This window comes from Leptinotarsa decemlineata, unplaced genomic scaffold (genome assembly GCF_025532065.1).
Source record: "Leptinotarsa decemlineata unplaced genomic scaffold, Ldec_3_MD MMD2_tig00000882_RagTag_RagTag, whole genome shotgun sequence".
In the NCBI taxonomy this organism is placed as follows: domain Eukaryota; kingdom Metazoa; phylum Arthropoda; class Insecta; order Coleoptera; family Chrysomelidae; genus Leptinotarsa; species Leptinotarsa decemlineata.
Window position 1 is genome coordinate 7,769,313 of NW_027412556.1, and position 23,520 is coordinate 7,792,832.

The 23,520-nt window shown below is 37.3% G+C and overlaps 1 protein-coding gene across 2 annotated transcripts in view; it reads left to right on the forward strand.

Annotated features, from left to right (window-relative positions):
* The first annotated feature begins 9,741 nt into the window (after window positions 1–9,741).
* The window catches only part of stai (stathmin), a 40,611-nt gene continuing 26,832 nt past the window's right edge, over window positions 9,742–23,520 (forward strand). For both annotated transcript variants that reach the window (XM_023165188.2, XM_023165189.2), the window contains exons 1-4: window positions 9,742–9,989; window positions 18,549–18,635; window positions 21,977–22,146; window positions 22,476–22,661. In XM_023165188.2, the coding sequence (XP_023020956.1) occupies window positions 9,914–9,989; window positions 18,549–18,635; window positions 21,977–22,146; window positions 22,476–22,661 (519 nt within the window). In that variant the 5' untranslated portion in view covers window positions 9,742–9,913. The remainder of the gene's footprint in view (window positions 9,990–18,548; window positions 18,636–21,976; window positions 22,147–22,475; window positions 22,662–23,520) is intronic.

Sequence of the window (23,520 nt, forward strand, 5' to 3'; positions counted from 1 at the left end):
TGTGATGATTGTCAGACCAATGATCACTTATGGTGCAAGTGCATGGTGGCCGATGGCTTTACAGAAAACGGTCCAGGCGAAGCTCCCTGGCTTACAGAGACAGGCTTGTCTGGTCATCAGTGGTGCCATCAGTACCACACCGTCAGCGGCCATAGAGATCCTTCTAGATCTACCTCCCCTCCACATTTTTCTGGTGAGAGGGGCTAGATGGACTGCATACAGACTTGTGCAGATTGCCAATTGCACAAATCAACAGACTGTTGGTTGACACTGGTTGGGCAGACACTTGGTAGCAGACACTTGGTAGCAGACCAAGGACAGAGATATTAACCCGCCTAGGAACCTATGTGACTATATTTCAAGCGAAAATTCACGCTATTGAATTGTGTGCGCAGAGATTGGAAGAATCCAACCTCATACACAAGTCAATAAAAATATTCTCGGACAGTCAAGCGGCGTTGGAAGCTCTTGGCTCTTACCGAGCCACATCTAAATTGGTAGCAAATTGTCAAAAACGACTCTCCTCGATAGGAAGACTTAACAGATTGTCTGTGGTCTGGATTACTGGCCATGCTGGTCTGGAAGGCAATGAGGCTGCTGACTCCTTTGCAAAAGAGGGTGCTGCAAGCAGCTTCATCGGACCAGAACTTGTCATTGGCATCGCTTTAGGCTTTGCCAAACAAAAATTGAACACCTGGATGGCAAGAAGATTTATATACTTCTGGCAGAATCTTCTGGCTCACTCCAAGGCGTTCATTCACCCTTCGAAGCTTGAAACCAAACAGTTGTTGGACTACAGTAGGGATGTCTAACAGGCCTTCTTACAGGTCACTGTCATTTGAATCATTATATGCAAAAACTCGGACTGTCGGAAGACAGTGTGTGTCGCCTCTGTTTGGAAAATGATGAACAGCAGAGCATATACTTTGTGCCTGCCCCGCTGGGGACCGAATAGGGTTTTAAGAGTTCGGCAGAGAAGTACTCTTTCCATTTGACCTGAAAGACCATGCACCATACAAACTAATCGGATTCGTTAAGAAGATGGGTTTATTTGGTCAAGTGTGAATACGTGTTAACCACAATAAACTCTTGCGGGTTGCGGTGGAGGGTCGAATAGACCCACTCACTTCGGAACTAACCTTACCCAACCATATGTACACACCAGAGGCGTTAAAACGTAACTCACCACTCCGACCGTGTAGCGATATTCCTGCATGAAATCGGCTGGCAGAGGCCGATTTCAGTTAAATATAATTGGTCAGCGTGGGGAGACTTGTTTATTTTATCCAAATTTACGTTGTGATCATTGTTTGGGTTACTTTGTTTGTTGAATGTACAGAATTTGGAGTTCAGTTACTAGTGGATTTCTCTAGAAATGAAAAAATATATTGCTTTCACTGCAATTTATAGATTTCCCAGTACACGTTTATGAATTTGCAATAGTGATCTCTTGATTTATCTAGAAAACCACAGATTCAAACATAAAACAAAGAACAAGAACACACCTCCTCGACGAATATGACACTGAAAAGTCCAAAACTATAGTGAATTCGTTTGATTTTATCTCATTCATAAATAACATTATAATAAAACTAAGTTTTTTCAGCTTTAAAAAATACATCTATATTTGAAGTTATGGCCATCTAAGTGAAGTTTAATTTTTTTACCCATTTGTTTCAAATGGGGACTATGAAAAGGAAAATTGGCTAAAACAATAAATTGACAGCATCCTGTATACATCGTTTTATTTTAAAAGCCTGCAATATTACAAATTACACAAGTTGGTGTTAACCACGGTCAATTATTTTGAAGAGTAAAATAATTTTCAAAGTTTTTGGTGAAAGTTATTTTTATTTTTTGATAACAACAAAAATTATTCAAAATAATACAATATCGTAACACCAACTTAACATTCAATAATATCAAATTTCAAAACATCAAAATAAAATAGGTATTTTGGAAAAAACTCATTCATTTTCTAGAGATTATTTTGGGGAATTATTTTGGACAAGAAAATCTCCAGAAAATCAACGAGTTTGTTCCGAAATACCTATTTTATTTTGATGTTTTGTGATTTGATATTATTGAATATCAAATTCTTGTTACAGTATATAGGTACTGTATAATTTTGAGTAATTTTCGGTGTCAACAAAAAATAAAAATAACTCCGCACCAAAAACTTTGAAAATTATTTTAATCTTCAAAAAAATTGACCGTGGTTAACACCATAGTTATGTAATTTGTAATATCACAGGCTCTTAAAATAAAACGTCTTATAAAGGATGATGTCTATTTATCGTTTTAGCAGATTTTTTTTTCGTAGTGCTCACTTGAAAAAAAATTAGTAAAAAAAATTAAATTCCACTTAGATGGCCATGACTTCAAATCTAGATGTATTTTTCAAAGCTGAAAAACTTTTCTCAATAACATTTCCCGAGATTATGATAAGAATTAATTTTTTTCTATATCTCCAATGTTGCGGATAAGAATGAATACTTATGATACATCATTGAGAAGTTAAAATCTGCTTCTATTCAAAACAGAAAGAATCCAATATAGCGTCCATAAGAAAAAATAAAGTTGATGGTGGTGGCCGGAAGACGAAACGTCGGATATCAAATCAGAAAACACTACTATGTAGCAGGGAAAAGTGGCAATGTGTAAGTGCAATTCATTTTCGAATCCTTCGAAAAATAAAGACCCCAAAAAATAAAAACCATTTTTCGAAATTTCTGTTTTTTTCGGATATAACTCGGAATTTCAGAACTTTCTCAACAGCATATTGTTAGTCAAGTAAATGCGCAACTTTGCCCCAATTCAACCATCTTCGTATCTCTCATAATTTCCGAGATCCCAATGGTGACGATCGAATTTGAAACACCCTGTATAATTTAAAGTAAACTTATAAAAACGTTCAAAACTAATGAAACAAAGTGATATGTCACTAATATGCCTGTCAAGCTGTTTTTCTAATGTTTTTGATGCAAATGACATGAGACTGACCGATCTCAAGGCCATCGCCGAAACCTGTCCAATTTTTCCTGCTTTCATACCTAAAATATTGAGAGTGATTGTGACCAATCACAATCACTCTCAATATTTTAGGTATGTATCTCAGAGCCAGACTTTCCCTGAGGATTACGAACGATCTTTTTTTCAGCATTACTGGATAAATGTTATCTGCTCCAGGCGACTCATATAGTTGAAATTAGTTTACAGTATACTTAACTATTCAAAAATATTTTTTAAATCTATCCCCCTCTTTACCACAAGCCAGATCTTTCGAATCCCCTCTTGGGGCCACCAGTTCTCAATAGTGTTACCATATTGGACACAGTAATATTCGTGAACAACAAAAACTACTAGAAATATTGGAGAGTTTTATATGATAATTAGATGACCCGGCAAACGTTGTTTTGCCTCATAAATTATTTCTATCAGAACAATAACACTTAAAATAATATCCCTCAATGCTATAGTGTGTACAATATTTCTCATTAGTTAATGTTTAGTTAACACAAATAAACTGAATGGTTTGCCCACTTGAGAGAATGGCACGTATAATTGTCCGTGTGAAAAAATGGTGTGCTCAAATCCAAGCCACAAACAGACATAGCTCGGCTTTGAGACTTGCTAATGCCAATCTAATTGTAAATTGCACACGTTTAAAATGAATTGGCACGTATGTAGGTGTAATAGGGATTCGTGGTATCAATATATTTCTACCTCGGAACTTGCGATTTAGGATGCTGGCTTCTACAACGTTTTTCAGCAATTTTTCATTGACTAATCGCGTGCGTTGCACAGCCGTGGTGGATTCAAATTACGAAGCGATCCAACCTTCAGTTGTAAAAATGAGTTCAAACACTCTGTTAGATATTTCACAGCTTCGGTGGCATGGCAAACTCGATGAATAAACAATACTAGTGGCCAAAACTGTTAAAAATGATTAAATTATTAAAATGACCATTGAAAGAGAGGCGTTGGAGATAAGGGGGTGAAAAATGGCTGTTATATGTATGTTTTAATGTCACATCATGAATAAATAAAAACAGTTTTTTTTACAAAAATTAAAAAAAATGTTTGAGGGGAACACCCTTATCACTTATGGGTATGAAAAATATATTGAAACCTATTCTCCGAGGAGTAAGGTAACTGGCACTGTAACACGAGAATTTCATTTATTAGATTTCGTTTGATAAGTCGGTTCCACGGCCTGTCGTCGTTACAGGAACCCATCATGATATTACTATTTACAATAAATACATTCGAAAGTGGAACGTTTTTCAACTAAGTAATTCGATAATGCATATTACATTTATTATAAGTTTGTAATAACAACATATCTCCAGTATAAAGTTCATTGGGATATCAAAAACTTGATGATAATAGGAGCAATTTCATTCGCATTCATCAAATGCAAATAATGATCACTGCCTGGAAGATAATACCTCTCCAACTTTCTTGAATTCTTCTCAATCGCATCCAGAATCATAAAATAATATTCGGGATGGTATGCTTTCGAATTTGCGTCGCTCCTAATATTCAAAACTTCACAGGTGATCCTTGAAGCAACGTCCAATACCTGAGAAATCGGCATGAACTCCAATCCAGAGTCCTTCAGTCTCGCATCTCGAGATAAAATATAACCCTCTCTTTTGCTCGCTTTCTTTATCCCTCTTCGTAGCAGGACTTCACAACCAGCTCTATTGACTGTGCCATCAAATGCTATCAAGAAGACATCGAGAAGTTGGTTTTTGGAGTAGGACGGCCACTCCTGGGTAGTTTCATTGTCCAAATCATTTTCTATACCTTCCCATTTGATCGACATTGCCCGCTACTTCGCCCGCATAAAATTTGGTTTGTCACATTAATAACCCAAAACTCCAGCTTTCCAACTTCAAAACTGACGAAATTCAATACTATCTTTGAAGCCCTATTTTTCCCCTTGTTGGGGGTGGAAATTCTTGATTCCCTTTCTTGATACTTATTTACGCTATACAAAGAACCTACCTGCATATTTCAAGACTATAGGTTCAGTAACTTCGGCTGTACGTTGATATTAGAGTGTCAGTCAATCAATAGGTACCCACTTACTAGGTTGCCTTTTATTTTTTGGGATTTGACAACTGACAGCTCTATCGTAAAGTTGAACATTTTTGAGCTTATACGTACTCAGAACGTTTTGACATACGCGCGCTATTTGTGTTGTTTACAGTAACTTGAAAGATTTATCTCGGCCCAAAAATGGAATTGAATCGTGAACATTTTCGTGCGATTATTTTTTACAACTTTCGACGTGGATTAACTCAGCATTAGTGCATGAATGAACTTAATTCAGTTTTTGGCGATGAAGCTCCATAAAGAACCAGTGTTTATCGATGGTATGGTGAATTCAATCGTGGTTGTGGTTCACTCCAAAACGAATTTCGTGAAGGTCGTCAAAAATCAGTTGTTCTTTCGAAAACCATTGATGCTTGATGCTGTGCCCGAACTGACATTGCAAGATCGTCATATGACCTATCGTGAGATTGAGACAACCTTAGGCATTAGTGGGACCAGCATACATTCAATATTGCACAAAAAAATTGTTCGCATTGGATCCTACACAATTTGTCAATCGCTCAAAAAAAGGCTCGTGTCGATTGGTCGAAGGAAATGCTCAAAAAATACGATCGCGGTGTTCGAAACACGTCTATGACATCGTAACAGGTGATGAATCGTGGATTTACACGTATGAGCCCGAAAGTAAACAGCAGTCGACTGTATTGGTGTTTCAAGATGAGCCAAATCCAATAAAAGTTGTTCGCGCACGGACAACAAGCAAATGGTTGCCTGGAAAAACTGGCAACCGTTCCACTAGAACAACGCAGAACAGTCAATTCTGAGTGGTACACAAGCATTTGTTTGCCAGTTGTTTTCCAAGAAATCAGGAAAATCATTCGCCGAAGACGGATCACTCTTCACCACGACAATGTGAGCTCTCACACATCGGCTCAAACAACTGCATTTTTGAGCACCCAAAAGATCGATTTGATAAGTTATCCGCCGTATAGTCCTGACTTGGCACCGAATGACTTCTTTTTATTCCCGCACGTAAAAAACAAACTGAGAGGTCATCGTTTTTCGACACCTGAAGAAGCAGTTGCTGCATTCAGAATGCATGTTTTGGAGATACCTCAATCAGAGTGGCAAAAGTGCTTCGACAATTGGTTCAAACGCATGCAAAAGTGTATAGATCTTCATAGGGAATATTTTGGAAAACAATGAAGTGATTTTCGATGATTAATATTTGTTTTTGTTCTCTAATCCCGAAATATAAAAGGCAACCTATGTATACAATACTGAATAGCATCAGCAAAATAAAACTGAAAGGATTAGAATGAAATACATTGGTAATCCCACTAATCCTACTCGTTGTTTTAATCAATAAGAATATACTAAATTCATTATCCTACTCCTACTAATATTATAAATGCGTGAAGTTTGTGAGTATGAAGGAATGTGATGTATGTACTTATGATGCACTGTTTGGAACCTTTGGTGTAGTAATGAATATTACTGGAGTTTTTTCCCAACACCAAACCGTTACTATAACACCTCGACATGTGTTTCGATCACCAAGTGATCATCTTCAAGAGAAATATTAATCTTCCTTCATCCAGAGGATATGCTAGAACTTGTGGAGAATTCGTTTAAAAAAAACTGACATTTTGTGTTGCAGAAAATGGTCGCCATTTCAAACATTTTCTGGACTCCTCTTCTCAATAAAAAATTTGTAAAATATCTGTTTTTCGTATAGTATACTTCTGTTGAAAAATGTAGTGAAGTGTTGAAACATTTCATACAAATGAAAAAATATAGGGTGTTCCATTTGAAAATGTTGAATTATGTCTGTTCGAAAATGAATGAAACTTGACCGATTTTACCGAGCACCCTATACATTGTTTCCGAAAGTTGAGATTCCAGAAAATGTCATAGTGATTTTGACTAACTATTTTTTTAAAATCCACTTAATTGCTGTAAACATGTGGGTGGTGAATTAAAAAAATATTGTCTGCAAAATAGGTTCTTCCGAAATAACTTGGCAATGCCGCAATGGAAACTCGAAAAAATTAAAAAAAATCCTCAGAGAGCTAAAAAAATATGGAATCGAATGACGTATTCATATACTAGGTGTTCCATTTAAAAAAATATAACTTTGGTTGGCTACGCTCGGCCCAGTATGCGAGAAAATAATTTTGAAAGATAGTATTTATTGATATGACTGCGAAAAAAAATGGAGCAGTTCGAAAAATTGTTTCCTCTGATAGCAATGGACCGACGGAATCTTGTTGACATACCTTGTACAGGTGGTATAAAACATAGGATGTTTTATTTCTCAGTAGATTTGTCTTTCATGGACAAAAATGAACTTCTTCGATTGACGACTTGTTTATTTTGTGGAAATTCATGTTCACTGAGGATACACTACAAAAACACACTTTTGTCTATTTTCCACGATATTTTTTTAACAATAGACAAAAATGAAGCTGAATAAATAAAATTATCGTATAAATTGAAAAATCACCTGAATTGTGAAGGCACGAGTGAATAAAAGTGAAAAAAAGTTCACAGAAGATATTTTGATATTCAAATAACTTGTCTTTCGAAAAACACATGGAAAAAAATGCTCAGACGAATGTATTCCAATAAGTAACAGTTGAGTGAGTTTCAAGATTTCACGTTTCATTTTGAAAATATGTATTTACCTGTATTTTTCACCTTCATGGTTTTTGCAACACTAAAATTATTTTGCATTCTATTCAGACACGTTACTTTCTATTTAAGACTGCGGATCTTGAATAATTTGTACTCTCTTATTCATGCAGACGAATTAGACGAATTACAGAGTGAGGCAAACATTTGAGATTGGACTGGCCATACAGTGCATTTATTTAATGTCCCCCCTTTTATTATTTGAAGGGTTTAACTGAAAAATTTGAAATTTGGGATAATGAAATTAATGCATGAATACTTTATTTTGAAGTGAAATTGACAGATAAAACTTTCAAGATGGCGACTGGACGCCAATTGAATGGAAAGGGGGGGTCTTGTGACACATCTTTTTGAAGCTCCTGACAAATGCTTCACAACTCTAGAATATAATGTCAATATCTTCAATTACTACAAAATGGCGGAACATTAAATAATTGCCTGAATACATTGACATCCAATTATATAATATGAGGTAATAAGTTCGAGGTCCGTTCAGAAGATGCTCGAAATGGTTGCCTTGAACTTTTTGACATATGAACAGCCTATTCGATATTTCACATAGTAACGTCAATATCTCTACAAATATTTAATATTCTCTGCCGTATATCCAATACTGAAGCAGGTTCGGTTTCGTACACCTCTTGTTTCAAATAGCCCTATAAAAAAAGTCCAAAGGTGCCAAATTTGGCAATCGGGCTGGCCATTCTGTAGGACCTCGACGGCCAATCCAACGGCCGGGAAAAGTAGTATCCAAATAATTTCCTACTCGTCTGGAGTAATGTGGTGGTGCTCCATCTTGTTGGAATACAATATCCATATCGAATTCATTAGGATTTGCTTCGACGATTTCTGTGATGAGAGGGTCAACAATAGTTTCCAGCATATTCAAATACAGTTTCCCTGTTAAATTTTGATCAATAAATAGAGGTCCTACAATATGGTTTCCCAATATTCCTGCCCAAATCGGTATGTGTTTCCCGGAAAACGTGAGGGTTGGTGTCACTCCAATAACGTCAATTTTGTCTGTGAACATTGCCGTTTGAAAAATGTACTTTGGTCACTAAAACAAAAACTGTGAAGATAGGTAGGATGCCTTGCAATGGTTACCATCATGATTTCGCAGAATTCTGTTCTTCGATCAGGGTCATCTTCACTTAATTTTGTATGGATGATACCTATTCCTTTTCAAAAGTTTCCCCACAGTAGAAGGAGACACCTCACAAACATTCGCGACGGAATAAGTAGACTGTTCAGGATTCACTACCATCTCACCAATTATTATTTGCACTTGCTGTTTTTCCGGAATTGACGGATGACCTGGGGGCTTTTTGCTATGTACAAATATTTTCTACAGATGGGACGATTCGGAAAACGTTCATTGAAAATCCTTTCGGTCTTGTGAAAGTTACGCGTCGCACCGCAAATAAAAATCGCTTAAATTTTTTTTCCAATGAACGAGAATTGACCATTTCAGAGATTGTTGACGTGGTACCTTTCTACTAGTGAAACCGAAAACTAAATGAGAATATTCTAACTTAACAATGATGTTCATTGTTGTACTGAAATTTTTTGTCGTTTTTATAAACAAAAAATAACTTAACAAAGCTTATCGGGTTGTTGAATTGTCATATGGCAGATAAAAAGGAATAGTTCTAGAAATATCGATATTAATGTGTTTGTCTCAGGAAATTATTAAATGTTCCGCCATTTTGTAGTAGGTGAACTATTTTAAGCAATGTGGTTTGTATAAAACGCGTTTTCTTCCGTAGGTCCGGAACTTTTCAGGCCACGGTTTGATTAAAAAAAATCTTTTAGGTGCTTGTCGACAGAAAGATCGCAATTGTTTCTTCGATTGAATCCGCGATTCCCAAGGGTCTGCACGTACATCGGGAAAGACGGCGTCGGTCTGTCGGAACTACGCCCGACGTATCGACCGCTTGTATGCGTCATCGCGCCGCAACACCGTCTCCTCCGCCATTTCTGGTCGGGACTTCTGTCAATTAACCGCTGTCGCTTCGACAAGTCGCCGGTAGACTTTGGGGTAGGATATCAGACATCCTGTTTCCTGTTGAATTTTGCGGGCGTTGGACGTTCCTCGATTTGGGCATCGAGCTCGAGTAGGTTCATTCGGTGCAGGGAATATTTGCGGATCAAAATGTTGATCGGACTCGTCAGGGAATCGGTTATGCAGTGCTTCTGCCATACGTGCCGGGCACCATTACCAGTTGCCGGTAAGTACATCATTGGGTTTTCCCGAATTATCATCGAATTTCCACGAATCAACTTATCTCACAGAGAATTATCAGTTAACTTGCTTCTTTCAACGTTTTTAAAGTAATTGCAGATTTTTTTTGATGATTGGTAACATACCTGTCTTCCTTGAGTTTCTAGCGAATTCCTTCTAGTCTGAGACAAACCAACTCTTTCTAACAACAAATTCATCAAACAAACTTGCTCCTTAAAAATATCTTTGCGGAATTTTTGGTAGATATGACATTGAGTTTTCTTGAGTTCCTCTTTCATTTCGATTGAACGTCCAATAACGAACCCACTATTTTCCCTTGAAATCAATTAATCAATAAACCTGCCTTTCTGAAATGAATAATTTTTATGGAGAATTTTGTCATCAATTTTTGAAAGTTGTTCTGGTATGAAGAATTTTTTTCTGCACTGATATGAATCTCTACTCATAAGTCCATTGAATTAGCACAGTTCAAAATCCTCGATATTTATACAGGCTCGCGATTATATACCTTTGGGACATTTTTGCTCTCCGAAGTTCGAAAAACTCCCCTGGAATAAAAATCTAGTCACGGCTGTCATATGAAAAAGGAGTGGCAGCCATGTTTCCCATATCACCAATGTTTTTCAGAAATAACTCAGACTTGCGAGCTCATCTTCAATGAATAAAGTTTGCGCGACAATTCTCAAAAAACGTTTCTCAACTCGACAAAATTTTACTATTTTCATTCCTGACGTTTCCCTAGCTCCAGTGGCTAGCTTCTTCAGAGGTTTTTATATCTCGAGTTCATCTCCGATGATTATTAGGACTGCGTAAAGCGTATTTATGTTCATTGAGGTAGTGCTTATACCTGTACCAGGATTAGGTAAATTGTCGATAACATTCGTTGACTCTTTTCTATCTGTCGTCATGAAGATAGTAACACTGAAAATATCGGCCTCGAAAGCCTCATCCAATTTGCAAGGAAGGAATTCCGAAAATGGACGGCCCTCAAACCCGAATAGAAATAATGACGTCTTCTCAACTCGATGGTGATAATTTTCAATTTGATTTGTTTGGAATTCTGAAAAACTTAAAAAAACACTTCAATGTGTGATTTCCTCTTAACAGTTTACAGGACCGCTACACGTGTTTCGATATGCAGTAGCATCTTCAGGCGTCACAATACTGACGCCTCAGATTCCAAAACAAACAATTCAGTTTGATGAAATAAAATGACTATTGAACTCGCCTCTTTGAAATGAATACTTATAATTGGAAATATTGTTATCATTTTTTAAAAATAATTCTGATACTTCATTATACCCTCACAACACCCCTAATTTTTCTTTGAAAAAACCGGTATCATAGCGAATTTTATCAATTGAAATATTATTCAGCATTGGAGAATCATTGATTGCGACTTGTTTTGAATATGTCCTTGTATTGTGGTGGTATTATTCAACGATTATTTGATAATTACAGCCAAACTGTCTGACCTGAAGTAACCTTATAAATGAATAATGAGCAATTTTTGTCTCCTTTCGACAGTATCTAGCAAAAAAACATTTTTTGATCAACTCACGATTTAAAAACGAACACGAAAAATGCCAATTCAACCTGAAAGAACTCAATGTTTTCTGGTTAGTTCTGTTGATAAAAATGTAACCGAGATATACTCTGTCAACCACCTGTCATTTCTTAAATAAATTACCACCAACATCGAAAATAATATTATCATCCTTGTTCCATTATTTTTATTTGAGGTATCCAAAAAATTACCCCACGTTGTGAGGTGAGTGGTCATTGAAGTTTAAAAAACCCTTTTTCATAAAAAGTAAATGTTTTGGGAAACTGCACAATTAATAAACTCATCTCCTTTAAAGTAATTGAAGCTTTGAAGTAATTACCAGATTTTTTTTAAATAATCATTCATAAACTGAATAATCGTCCATTCTTGTGATTTTACATATTTAGAAAAACTTTGTCTGTAGCACCTGTATGCAAACTAATGATGATTGAGTTTGGTATGATAACAGTTAAAAACCCTTTTCCAGCTCGATTAATTCCAAAGTTGATGTCTTCAATTAAACAAAGCAAGTCAAAAGTTTCCTCAGCTGTTGAGTTTCCAAAGAAATGAACGAATGTGTTTAGAGTAACATTGTGACATTCTCACCAAACGTGTTTCACTAAACGGTAGCTTCATCAGGCATGTCCATACTGAGTATGACTCGATCTTAGTTTACATCTAGTGAATTCGCCATTCAAGTTTCCAAACCAAAAAGGCGAAATTCCACTTTTGCTCCACCAGTAGTATGATGCGACCACCACTTCGTTAGTAGGCTGAGTAAGAGCCACATAGTCTCCTCAGCGAATATAGGATACAAACTCACTACTCTCATAACAATATGATGCAGAGGGCCCGTTGTCATAGCATTCAAAAGTAGGCAAAACTCGAGTCAGACCCCACCACCTTGCCTCTGACCCCTCGTAATGGGTCAGTTGTGGGGGCCCCTGCCTCGTGTTCCAGGAACCGCGTATTGAGTCTACCATGTGGTTAGCCCTATAGACTCACGGCCGGCGTCATCCTCCCGGATTCGCTTGGTGCTACCAGTCCGATTTTATTGTTAGTTGTTGAGGTAAGTGGTGACGCAACCCACCAAAGGCCTCACATGTAAGATGACCGGTCGGATCCTGTTACCGAAGATCCAAGGGCATGGTGACATCAATAACTGTGTTGATCGTGTATCCTGAGTAGGGGCAATGAAACCTTCTGCAATCGTCTAATCCTCCCCAGTGGCTGAATTGAAACAATCATTTCGAAAGAGTGGTCTGAAAATTTCACGGCCTCAACATGAACTTAACAGCACTCTGTTGACGGTAACTCACAAAAGTTTCAGCCATTTTAGACGCACAGTTGTTATGTAACAGTCGTTCGAGTGAATTGATGTGAGTGTTTTTATGAAAATGGACAAAATCAGGCGTCAAACTGTCATTGAATAAATCAAAGATGAGTTGGCTTCTGTGTATGGGGACTCTGCACCAACATTTATCACAGTGAAATTTTGGGCAGCTGAATTTGAACGTGGCCGTAAAACCTTGACAGACGATGAACCTTCGGGACGTCCAAAAACTGCAACTACTGACAGAAACATCACCAAAGTTGACCATATGATGCTAGACGACCCCCTATGAAGTAAGAGAGATAGCAGATGTTATGAACGTGAAGAAAAAACATGTTTGTCACATATTAATTATCCGAGTGGCCGTAAGAGCTTGGCAGACGATGAACCTTCGGGGCATCCAAAAACTGCAACTACTGACAGAAATATCACCAAAGTTGATCATATGATGCTAGACGACCCCCTATGTAGTAAGAGAGATAGCAGATGTTATGAACGTGAAGAAAAAACAAGTTTGTCACATATTAAATATCCGAGTGGCCGTAAAAGCTTGGCAGACGATGAACCTTCGGGGCGTCCAAAAACTGCAACTACTGACGGAAACATCACCAAAGTTGACCATTTGATGCTAGACGACTTCCTATGAAGTAAGAAAGATAGAAGATGTTATGAACGTGAAGAAATATCATGTTTGTCACATATTAAATATCCGAGTGGCTCTAAGAGCTTGGCAGACGATGAACCTTCGAGGCGTCCAAAAACTGCAACTACTGACGGAAACATCACCAAAGTTAACCATATGATGCTAGACGACCCCCTATGAAGTAAGAGAGATAGCAGGTGTTATGAACGTGAAGAAAAAACAAGTTTGTCACATATTAAATATCCGAGTGGCCGTAAAAGCTTGGCAGACGATGAACCTTCCAGGCATCCAAAAACTGCAACTACTGACGGAAACATCACCAAAGTTGACCATATGATGCTAGACGACCCCCTATGAAGTAAGAGAGATAGAACATGTTATGAACGTGAAGAAATATCATGTTTGTCACATATTAAATATCCGAGTGGCTCTAAGAGCTTGGCAGACGATGAACCTTCGGGGCGTCCAAAAACTGCAACTACTGACGGAAACATCACCAAAGTTGACCATATGATGCTAGACGACCCCCTATGAAGTAAGAGAGATAGCAGATGTTATGAACGTGAAGAAAAAACAAGTTTGTCACATATTAAATATCCGAGTGGCCGTAAAAGCTTGGCAGACGATAAACCTTCGGGGCGTCCAAAAACTGCAACTACTGACGGAAACATCACCAAAGTTGACCAAATGATGCTAGTTGAACCCCTATGAAGTAAGAGAGATAGCAGATGTTATGAACGTGAAGAAAAAACATGTTTGTCACATATTAATTATCCGAGTTTTGGCGCCGATTGATAACTGTAGGTTAAACTTGGATACACCATTATACGCCCGGAACAAAAATACAGTCCAAACAGTGAACTGTAAAAAGGGAACCGACTAAAACTGTTTTTTCGGCTGAAAAAGTGATGGATGGTGACTGTTTTCTGGGGTAGTCATGGAATTATTTTAATCGATTATCTTCAAAGAAGAAATTCCATCACCTACAAGAGAATACTACGCATCACTATTTGACGAAGTAAAGGCAGAACTCGCAAAAAACCGGCTATATCTGCTGTGAAAGAATCCTGTTTCACCAAAACAACGCATTGTCTCACACTTCAGCGGTTGCCACGGCGAAAATCCATGAATTACGGTTTGAATTGCTTGACCTTCCGCCTCACTCACCAGATCTAGCCCCAAGCGACTTTTTTTTGTTTCCTTATCCAAAAATCAAGCTTGGAAGATAGAGATATTTTGCAGAGAAAAACGCTGAATACTATTTGGACGGGTAACAAAGATGAGAGCATCGCTAGGAGACGTGTGTAGAGTTGAAAGAAGACTATGTTGAAAAATAATAACAAAATTATGAAAAACTGTCTTGTATCTTCAATAGGTCGGAAAATTTTCAGACCACCTTCACAGTTTCCTCAAAAATTTTGTACACATCATAATTGTACACCATACCTGAAATTTAAATTTGGATCTTTGGATTTATCGCGACATTGGAACTCTGAATTCTAGGAGCCTCACGTACTGCGTGATGAAGAAGGTTGCGATATCTTTGGTTTTGTTTTACGAACTGGATCATTTCAAAAGTCAAGGTTGCACTTTTGTTCTGGATTGTCTTCGAGTAGACGTGGTACTGTGATGGAAACAAATGTAGGTATACATTTTCTGCTACCCGTACAAAGCCATTTCGGCTCAATAGTCACGCATCTGTCTGTCTGAACGAGATAAACCCAAAATCTACCGAGCGGATTTTCATACGGTTTTCATCAGTGGTCGGAGTTATTCAGGGGTGAGCTTCATGTTTTGGGTGAATCAGTTGAAATAGGACGATGCTGTTTGTGCGGAGCTGGCCGGCTGTTCTATCAGTGCGAAGCCGAGACGGATCGCTAATAATTTATAATATTCTGTGAGAGTCTGCTGAGTAGAAAGAGAAATTTGTATCCCCCTTCAACGTCTTCGAATAATTCAGAAAATCAGTAAGGGTGAGGGGAATTCTTAATAACAAAAGTTTATATCCCTCTACTGATATAACCCTTGGATTTATGATCACTGTATAGTATAGTTTCTCAGATGAATATGTTCTAGGTTTACGCAGAATCAGTAATTCATTCAATAACAAAGTTGTACATCAAATATTTAAAATAATATATGACATCAGAGTTATTTCGCTGAATGTATGGGTTACACTTGGGTGTGAAATCTGTTTAAATCTGTTTTTCCGTTAATCAGCTGTCACCCCTATACGAACGACAACTCTCAGAAGTTGAGAAACTTGTACGAGCTAAGGACTAACGATGTCTTACCTTTTAACGTGTCATTCCTAACACGGAAATATGTAAATACTTCGCCCAACGATTTTATTATTTTTTTATCTGATCAATACCGTAGATTGCTGAGGAGAATGGTGTGATGACTGCTACCTATAAAATTCCCAATTATTTTTTAGTTTTCAGTTCATTATCTACATCATTATTATCTTTTTTCAATGAGGAGAAATTAATTTTTGGGAAGAATGTTTTTGGCCTTTCCTTTTCCCATATTGATACAAAAAAATGTGGGAATATTTCAAAGAAAGTAAGAAAGCATTTTTTATTATAATGTGTAAATATCCTGTGAATGATATCTGAATCAATTCCACTGCGTTTTTAGTTTCTAACTCTGCTATCCAATTCTTTTCCTTATGTTTACTTCATTTAGTGTCTCAGTATTAAAAGGTAATATGTAATGCGTCATTTTGTAGCTACCGCCATCTTGAATTTGCATCTTTTTCAAAGTGTACTACTATTCTACAAGTCGAGTCCTGTCATGCGATACCCATATTGAGGTAGTTGTGGAAAAATATGTAATCTGCCATTTTGTAGCTGCGGCCATCTTGGATTTACAATAACACAGGTCCATTTCTTTTCGAGAAAAATAGAACTTTCATTATCAGCTTTGAAAAAAGAATATTTATTGATGACCTAACTAGTTGCAGTAGCGACTAATCATTCAGTAATATATATTTTATCGGTTTACGTTACAGAATTGATTTGGGATTTGCGAGACAGATGTCTACCTTTTGGATTGCGTGTATGGCTTCTATCCAATCAATCCAATTTCAGACACATACAATTGCCGATATACGAAAACTCGAGAATCAGTTTTGCAGAAGGAAAATAGCAACCCCTAATCCCTAATGTGTGGGGTATTGATCTGTAACATTCAATATCTTTGACGGTTTTCGCCGTTAAGGACTTGTAGTTAGCATATAACTTCTGATTAATTCTTCAATAGAAATGTACTTGTATAGTTTGACAGTTATACCTTTTCAATATCTGACAAGTCAATCCAACAACATCGTATAAATTGCTTTTGATATTTTGTCTTTTGTAAAAAATGTATACTGGGCGCTAAGTCTTTTAACATCCATGATCACATAAATTTCATCACGATATATTCCTTATATTTATAATATGAACCACCACATTCAAAGATGATCCATGAGAGTGAAAAATGCAATAAACGTTGCAATATGCTTTACCCCTCCCCATAGTATGAGATGTATACGCCACTGTACTGCTATCAACTTCGTGAATTGTAAGTTATACAATAGTAAACTATACCAAATGTATGAATTGTTATCCTGTGAAATAATGTCAATATACTTAAATAAAATTGGTACAAAATACAAAACTAACGAGATCTTACCTTTTAAAGTGTGATTCCTAACACGGTTGCAGAATCATCCCAGCTTCAACCAGATAAATCCTCTCGAGAAAAATATCTGGTCGAGGCAGGAATCGAACCCACGGTCTTCTGATCGTGAGTCGGGCGCACTACCACCGCGGCCAATTCCATATACTTTCCGAAGAGTTTTTTTTTAATTGCAAACCATAAAAATTTCTAGAATAAGGAAAATTTTCGGTCAATGTTTCCTTCAGTTGGTGATAAGTTGGACCAGATAATAGATATCTATGACCAACAAGATAATGGATTTTGAAAAATAATTAGCTAGAGGTATGGTATCTGTAGAGTATGGAGGATGAGTTTAGGCCCAAAGCACTTAGGCCACATGTGACCCATTGTACATCCTCCCAAATAGTTGTCCTCCTAGGTCATCGTCCATCCTGTCCATTTCAGGAAGGTGGACAGGTCTCTGGGAGACATCTCCTTTATATCGGTAGGTGTAGGCCAAGACTTGCCGAACACACAGTCTCTTATTGACAACTCCGGACATTCGCATAGGACTTGCCTGGCAGTTTCATCTTTCTGTTCACACATCCTGCATAGAGATATGTCCACTAGCCCCAAATTGTGGAGGTGTTTTCTTAGTTGACAGTGGCCATTCAGAAATCCTACTGTGAAGCGTAGATTTTTCCTGATCATCGCCAGACATTTCTTCGGCATCAGCTTCCCAGGGTCGTCCAGGGTGATCCTGGCAAGATTGCATCCTTTGATTTTATCCCATCTCTTTAGGGATTGAGTATGGGTGTGACGTTTGGCTAGTTCCGCAATTATCGAAGTCATCAGGCCGTAGGTGCCACTGGGTCCTAAAATTCTAGTCCAGCCACTTCCTCAGCTAAAGAGTCGGAAATGCGATTACCTTCACTCCTGTCGTGCCCTTTAACCCACCTCAGGATAATGTTATCATCTACGGAGGCTTTGGCTAAATCTTGGTGGCACTCTAGTACTAGCTCTGAGGTAACACGTTGTCTGTTCAAGGCTAATAGGGCTTGTCTGCTGTAAGTGCAGAGTGTTATGTTTTTGCCAGAAATTCCTTTGGTGGTTATTTCTTTTGTGGCGATTGAGATACCAGCCATACCAGAGGTATGGTATTTTTGAGTAGAGTAATGATGTGGAAAATCGTGAAAAGATTATAGAAGATGAAGATTTATCAGAAAAGCAAAATAGAAGGAAAGTAGAAAAAATCTACAATAACCGGAAGCCCATAAAAATAACTCATAGTACTTTGATTCGTTATTTCTAGTTGGTCGTATATATTTTATCGTCTATAAAATTTTTATTTACTCTCAACTTGAACTTTCTTTTACAGCTCATAGAACACATATCCCAATAACAAAAGTGAAGACGAAATCAAGAACAGCATTGATACAACAACCAAAAAGGACTCAATTTGTGGGTGAGTGAATTTGAGTTATCATGATTGAATTGAAGAATTCGATGGTAGACGATGTATTCTTTCTCAATACATAAACATATCCTGAGATGTCATTATTTACGAAACGGTAAGAATAAACCAGGGTATTTCAAAAAAAATTATGTGATGCGGAGTGCGGAGTTGCACAAACCATTTCATTAAACTACAATGCGGGGTGTTGAGACTGACCTGAACGAATTGTTCCTTCAGATGATCTGATTTACAGCCAGTCTTCAAGTATGCCCACTGACTATATGTGAAAAGTTTTATTTCAGTATACGGGCAATTGGGAAAATTTCGGATATTCGCTTGGTTATCTCGTTCACAGGCAGATGGGGCGATGACAAACCTGTTGTTTGTTGTCCGCTTCAGCCATTACTATAACAATTTTCAATTGAAGGTGATTCATTAGCAACGTCGTACTTGAAGTGACCAACGGATAATCCTCTTATCAACTCTGCAGGGGCGTACCAAAATAATATTTTTATTTATTTAAACACATAGGTAATGACGTAAAAATTGTTATAGTACCTGGTGTCAATGGTAAAACTGATTACATTTTCTTATTATGCCTAATATAGTACTTCAAAAAAACAGAAAAATTTACAAAATAATTTTTATGTTCTTTTTATCTACAAAGCAAAGAAATAATTACCTATGTTATGCTTGTGAAGTTTCAGAATCCATTAACTCGTCCGAAGAGGAATCCCCAGTCACACTTAAATCTATTATTATTTGGTCGAAAACAGTGTCTAACATCTCGTCCAATCTCCACATTTTCACTTCTTCCTTGATCACATGGGCTACATCATCAGCCCAATCTTCTTTCCGTATCCGTTTCATTGCGAGTTCTTATAAATGTTGGACATCAGCAATTTTATATGTTTATACGTTTTATACGTTTTTACGAGCTACATAACCCTTAATTTGAGCCCAGATTAATTATATCGGGTTTAACTCGCAATGGTAAGTCTCAAAATGGTGATGCCTTCAGCACGAGCTATTGTATCCACCACATGCTGGCGATATCTGTCACGATGCTGTTTAATGACACTCATAAGCTCGGCCTTGCCCATGTCCTTGGAAAATGGAATTCCTTTTTGTCCTAGCCAACTCTGCATGTCTGCTTTTCTGGTGGTCATAATTGGCAGCTGTTCTACTAATCGGCTGTGATAAGAAGCGTTATACATTACTATTACCGAATTTGGCTCGACTCGTGAAAGAAGGGATTCAAACCATCCTTCAAAGCATTGGGCGTCCATGTCTTCGTGATAATCCCCCGTTTTTTTTGATAAAAAAAATTAGTGCACTATCGTCTGAAAAGCCACTCTCACTACCTATATGGGCGACAATTAGTCGTTGCCCTTTACCCGTTGGTCCGCATAACCCTGTTGATAAACCGTCCACAAATGCTTGACGATAACTAGTTACAGTAGTATCTTGCCAGATCTTAGATACTGTGTGACCAGCATTCCCCACGTTTCGTCCAGATAATAAATCTTTTTGTGAGCAGAACGCATTTCTCTAATATAGCGAAGATATCTCCGTTGCCATGAGACTATATCTTCTCTTTCTATTAAGACAGACTTACCGGATCATTTGGCATATATAAATTTTAAATTTTCTTTTATTATTTTCCTCAACTTCTCTTTGCTCATTTTTGGAATGAGATCATTATCCATTACCTTTGTCCTAATGGATCCGAGGGTTGGCGCTTTATTCTCAAAAAAGAAAGAATGAATGATATAGCGTACAAAATGTTTCTGGTACTCGTCTAATTAATTTTTTTTCTACCACGACAATGTACTTTTGGAGCTTGCACAATCCCAATCACCTTTTTTTCACGTACAATGCGTTCAATTGTCGACACGTATATTCCCGTTGAAAATGAACACTGGGCTACAGCTTCCACTGTACGGAGTGTATTTTTGAAATTTTCGTACACTCTACAGACAATCTGTTTTTCTTCTAACGACATAAACTTCCGCTTTCTTTGTACATTACTTGGACCTGCTACGGCATCCATCTTAATACTAAAAAAATAATAAAATTCAATCATATTACTCAGCTATTTGTCAGTTGTTTACTTACCTCAAAAACTATTTTAAAGTTGATGTATTTTGAAAAAGACTTTATTGTGATATTTTCACAAATCCGCAACACGTGTTTCGCTGCACAGTAGCTTTTTCAAGCGTGTTCACTATCAAACTGAATTCTACATACATTGTGATTTATATATACTTTTTGAATTATGACATTAATTATGAATTAATGACAATTTTACTTGAGTTTAACGAACATTTATACCTGAGTTAATGACTAGGTCAACTAATTATCTCACAATAAAGTATGAATGTGATGAAAATCTATGATAATGTATTTTGAAAAACAAGTATCGGCCAACTCTATCTTATATTTCAAAGTTAATAAATATAACAGCCTATTTAATAAATATAATAAAATATATTTAATGAATACAAAACAAAGTCACCTTCACAAGAAACAGAACACACTACGCCTATGCAGATAAGGACGCTTGATAATGAAGAAACCGAATGACTAGTTATGGCAATTTGAGGACGCAAATATAATAGACCTGCGAAGTGTTGATCAGTTTACCGATGTTTCAAAGTATTTAACGAAGTGGTTCATCTATTCGCTCGTACATCCTATCGATATGTAGAAGCTATCTTGTTACGGGGGTCAAATTTTATGGGATCATATTACGTTTCAATTATTTACAATGGCGATGCATAGACAATAAAAATGACCCCGGTAAGAATTTAGTTCTAACATTCAACATTGTTGCCGTTAGATCTCAGTTCAATTTGTATATGAGTTACCTTCAATTGAAAATTGTTATAGTATAGTTCGAGGAATGATACTCTGAAGGAATTCGATATTCGATTATTGAAAATCATCGACTTTATGTTGATGATAGACACTACCTCGCACTGACGAGTGGCCAAACAGCCCGAAACCGTTCTGCAAGTGTGTTCCAATAATTCAAAAGCTATTGCGGCAGTTGTATCGCTAACAGCATATGCAGGAATAACTTCAGTGAAGAATCCTGTACTGACACCTGCCGGATGTAATCCAACGTTCTTCGTTATATTAGCCAAGGGAGTAGTTGTTTACTGATAGGTGCCAGTCCATTAACTTACAGTGTAGGGAGTTGAGACTGGCTCGAACCAATGTTTCCTTCAGATGATTTTATTTTCTTTATTCAATATGAATTTCTACAAAGTAAATAGGTCATCGATCGAACATATTCCATGTTTATGACATAAAAGAAATGATATTAATATCAGCATTCTCTTCAGCAACCGAAGTACGGTGTCAGGAAAAAACAAGAGGTGGTTTGCGGTATGAGGTGATTTTGGGCGAGCCGGAGGTCAAAATCAGTCCTCCAAAGAAACTGTTTCCATCCAAAGGAACTTTGTCTGTTCAGGATATCAAAGATAAACTGAAAGCCGCGGAAGAACGTAGACAGGTGAGTTATTTGAAAAGGATGTGTAACCATATGCTCACTAAAAAGAAAATTGGTGCAAAATAATTATTTTGTACAACTTATGGTTATACAATGATAATGATTTTTGCAATAAAAGGCTTCTCTATTGAAAATAATCTTTTAATTCATATTTGATTTCATTTTCATTTCAGATTTATCTTTTGTTTGTTTTCTTAGCTGCTCAATGCATGATCTTGCTTTTGCATTCTCATTTTTTCAACGGTTAAATTTGATAGAGCTTTGATATCAAAAAGCTAAATTTTTTGTTCAATTTTCAAATGGTTACGGTATTGATCAAAAATATTTTACAGCAACTGGAGTATAATAAAATGTCTGCACTGTCTGCAAAGATCCTGAAAATTGAAGAAGCGAGCCGTAAGAAAAACGAACAAACCAGTGATTTCATATCAACAACACGTGATGCTCTAGAACAGAAAATGGAAATCCACGAGGAGAAAAGGGAAGCCTACATAACTGATTTGAAATCCAAGCTCAAGGTAAGTGTGTTCAACTTTCATTTCCATATTCAAGCAAAACAGCACAAGCGAACGGAGTCACCAACAGGAGTCTACCGCACATTTGTGGTTACAGGAAAGAATACAAAGACCACAGAACATCAGAATTTGCATTTTTGTGTCACGTGAAATTTTTAGCATATATTCTGACCACCAGAGGGTGATGGTAGTACGGTGTGATCACCAACAGAACTGGGCATTAGTCGCTGACAAACCAGTCGGCTTTTTGATTTAATTTGATTTTGGCGTACATCCCAATTCTGTTGATACTCATATTAAATACTGACATCGTACTGCCAACGCCCTCTCGTGGTCAGGGTATGTACTAAACATTTCACGTGGCACAAAATTGTCACTTCTGTGCTTCTATGGGTTTTGTATTCTTTGGTTACAGTCAGGAGACCTACAATTTCTAGGATGTCCTAACATTATCACGGAGCTCCAGATACCCGCGTGACTTTCGGATCCAGGATACAAATATAAAAATAGGTTTTGTTAAGTGTGCACGACTAAAATCAAAAAGGAAGATATTGGACGGAACACCACTATAGAAAATTGAGGGTCAAACCGCGGACACGTGTTTCTGACTATTGGCCTCGTCAGCGCGGTGTAGCCAAGTCACGCAAATAGCTGTAGCTGCTTCCGTGGAAATATTAAGACATTCTAGCAATTCTAGATGGGCAACACTCGTTGCCGTGTTCGGCAACTGAGTGTTGCCTATCTTTGCACTTGGCTACACCGTGCTAATGATGTTTGCCCCTTCATTTTTCTCTCATGTAGACACCTACGACTTTGTAGGTACGTGTGGTAGACACCCAACGGAAAAACAATAACTAACCTA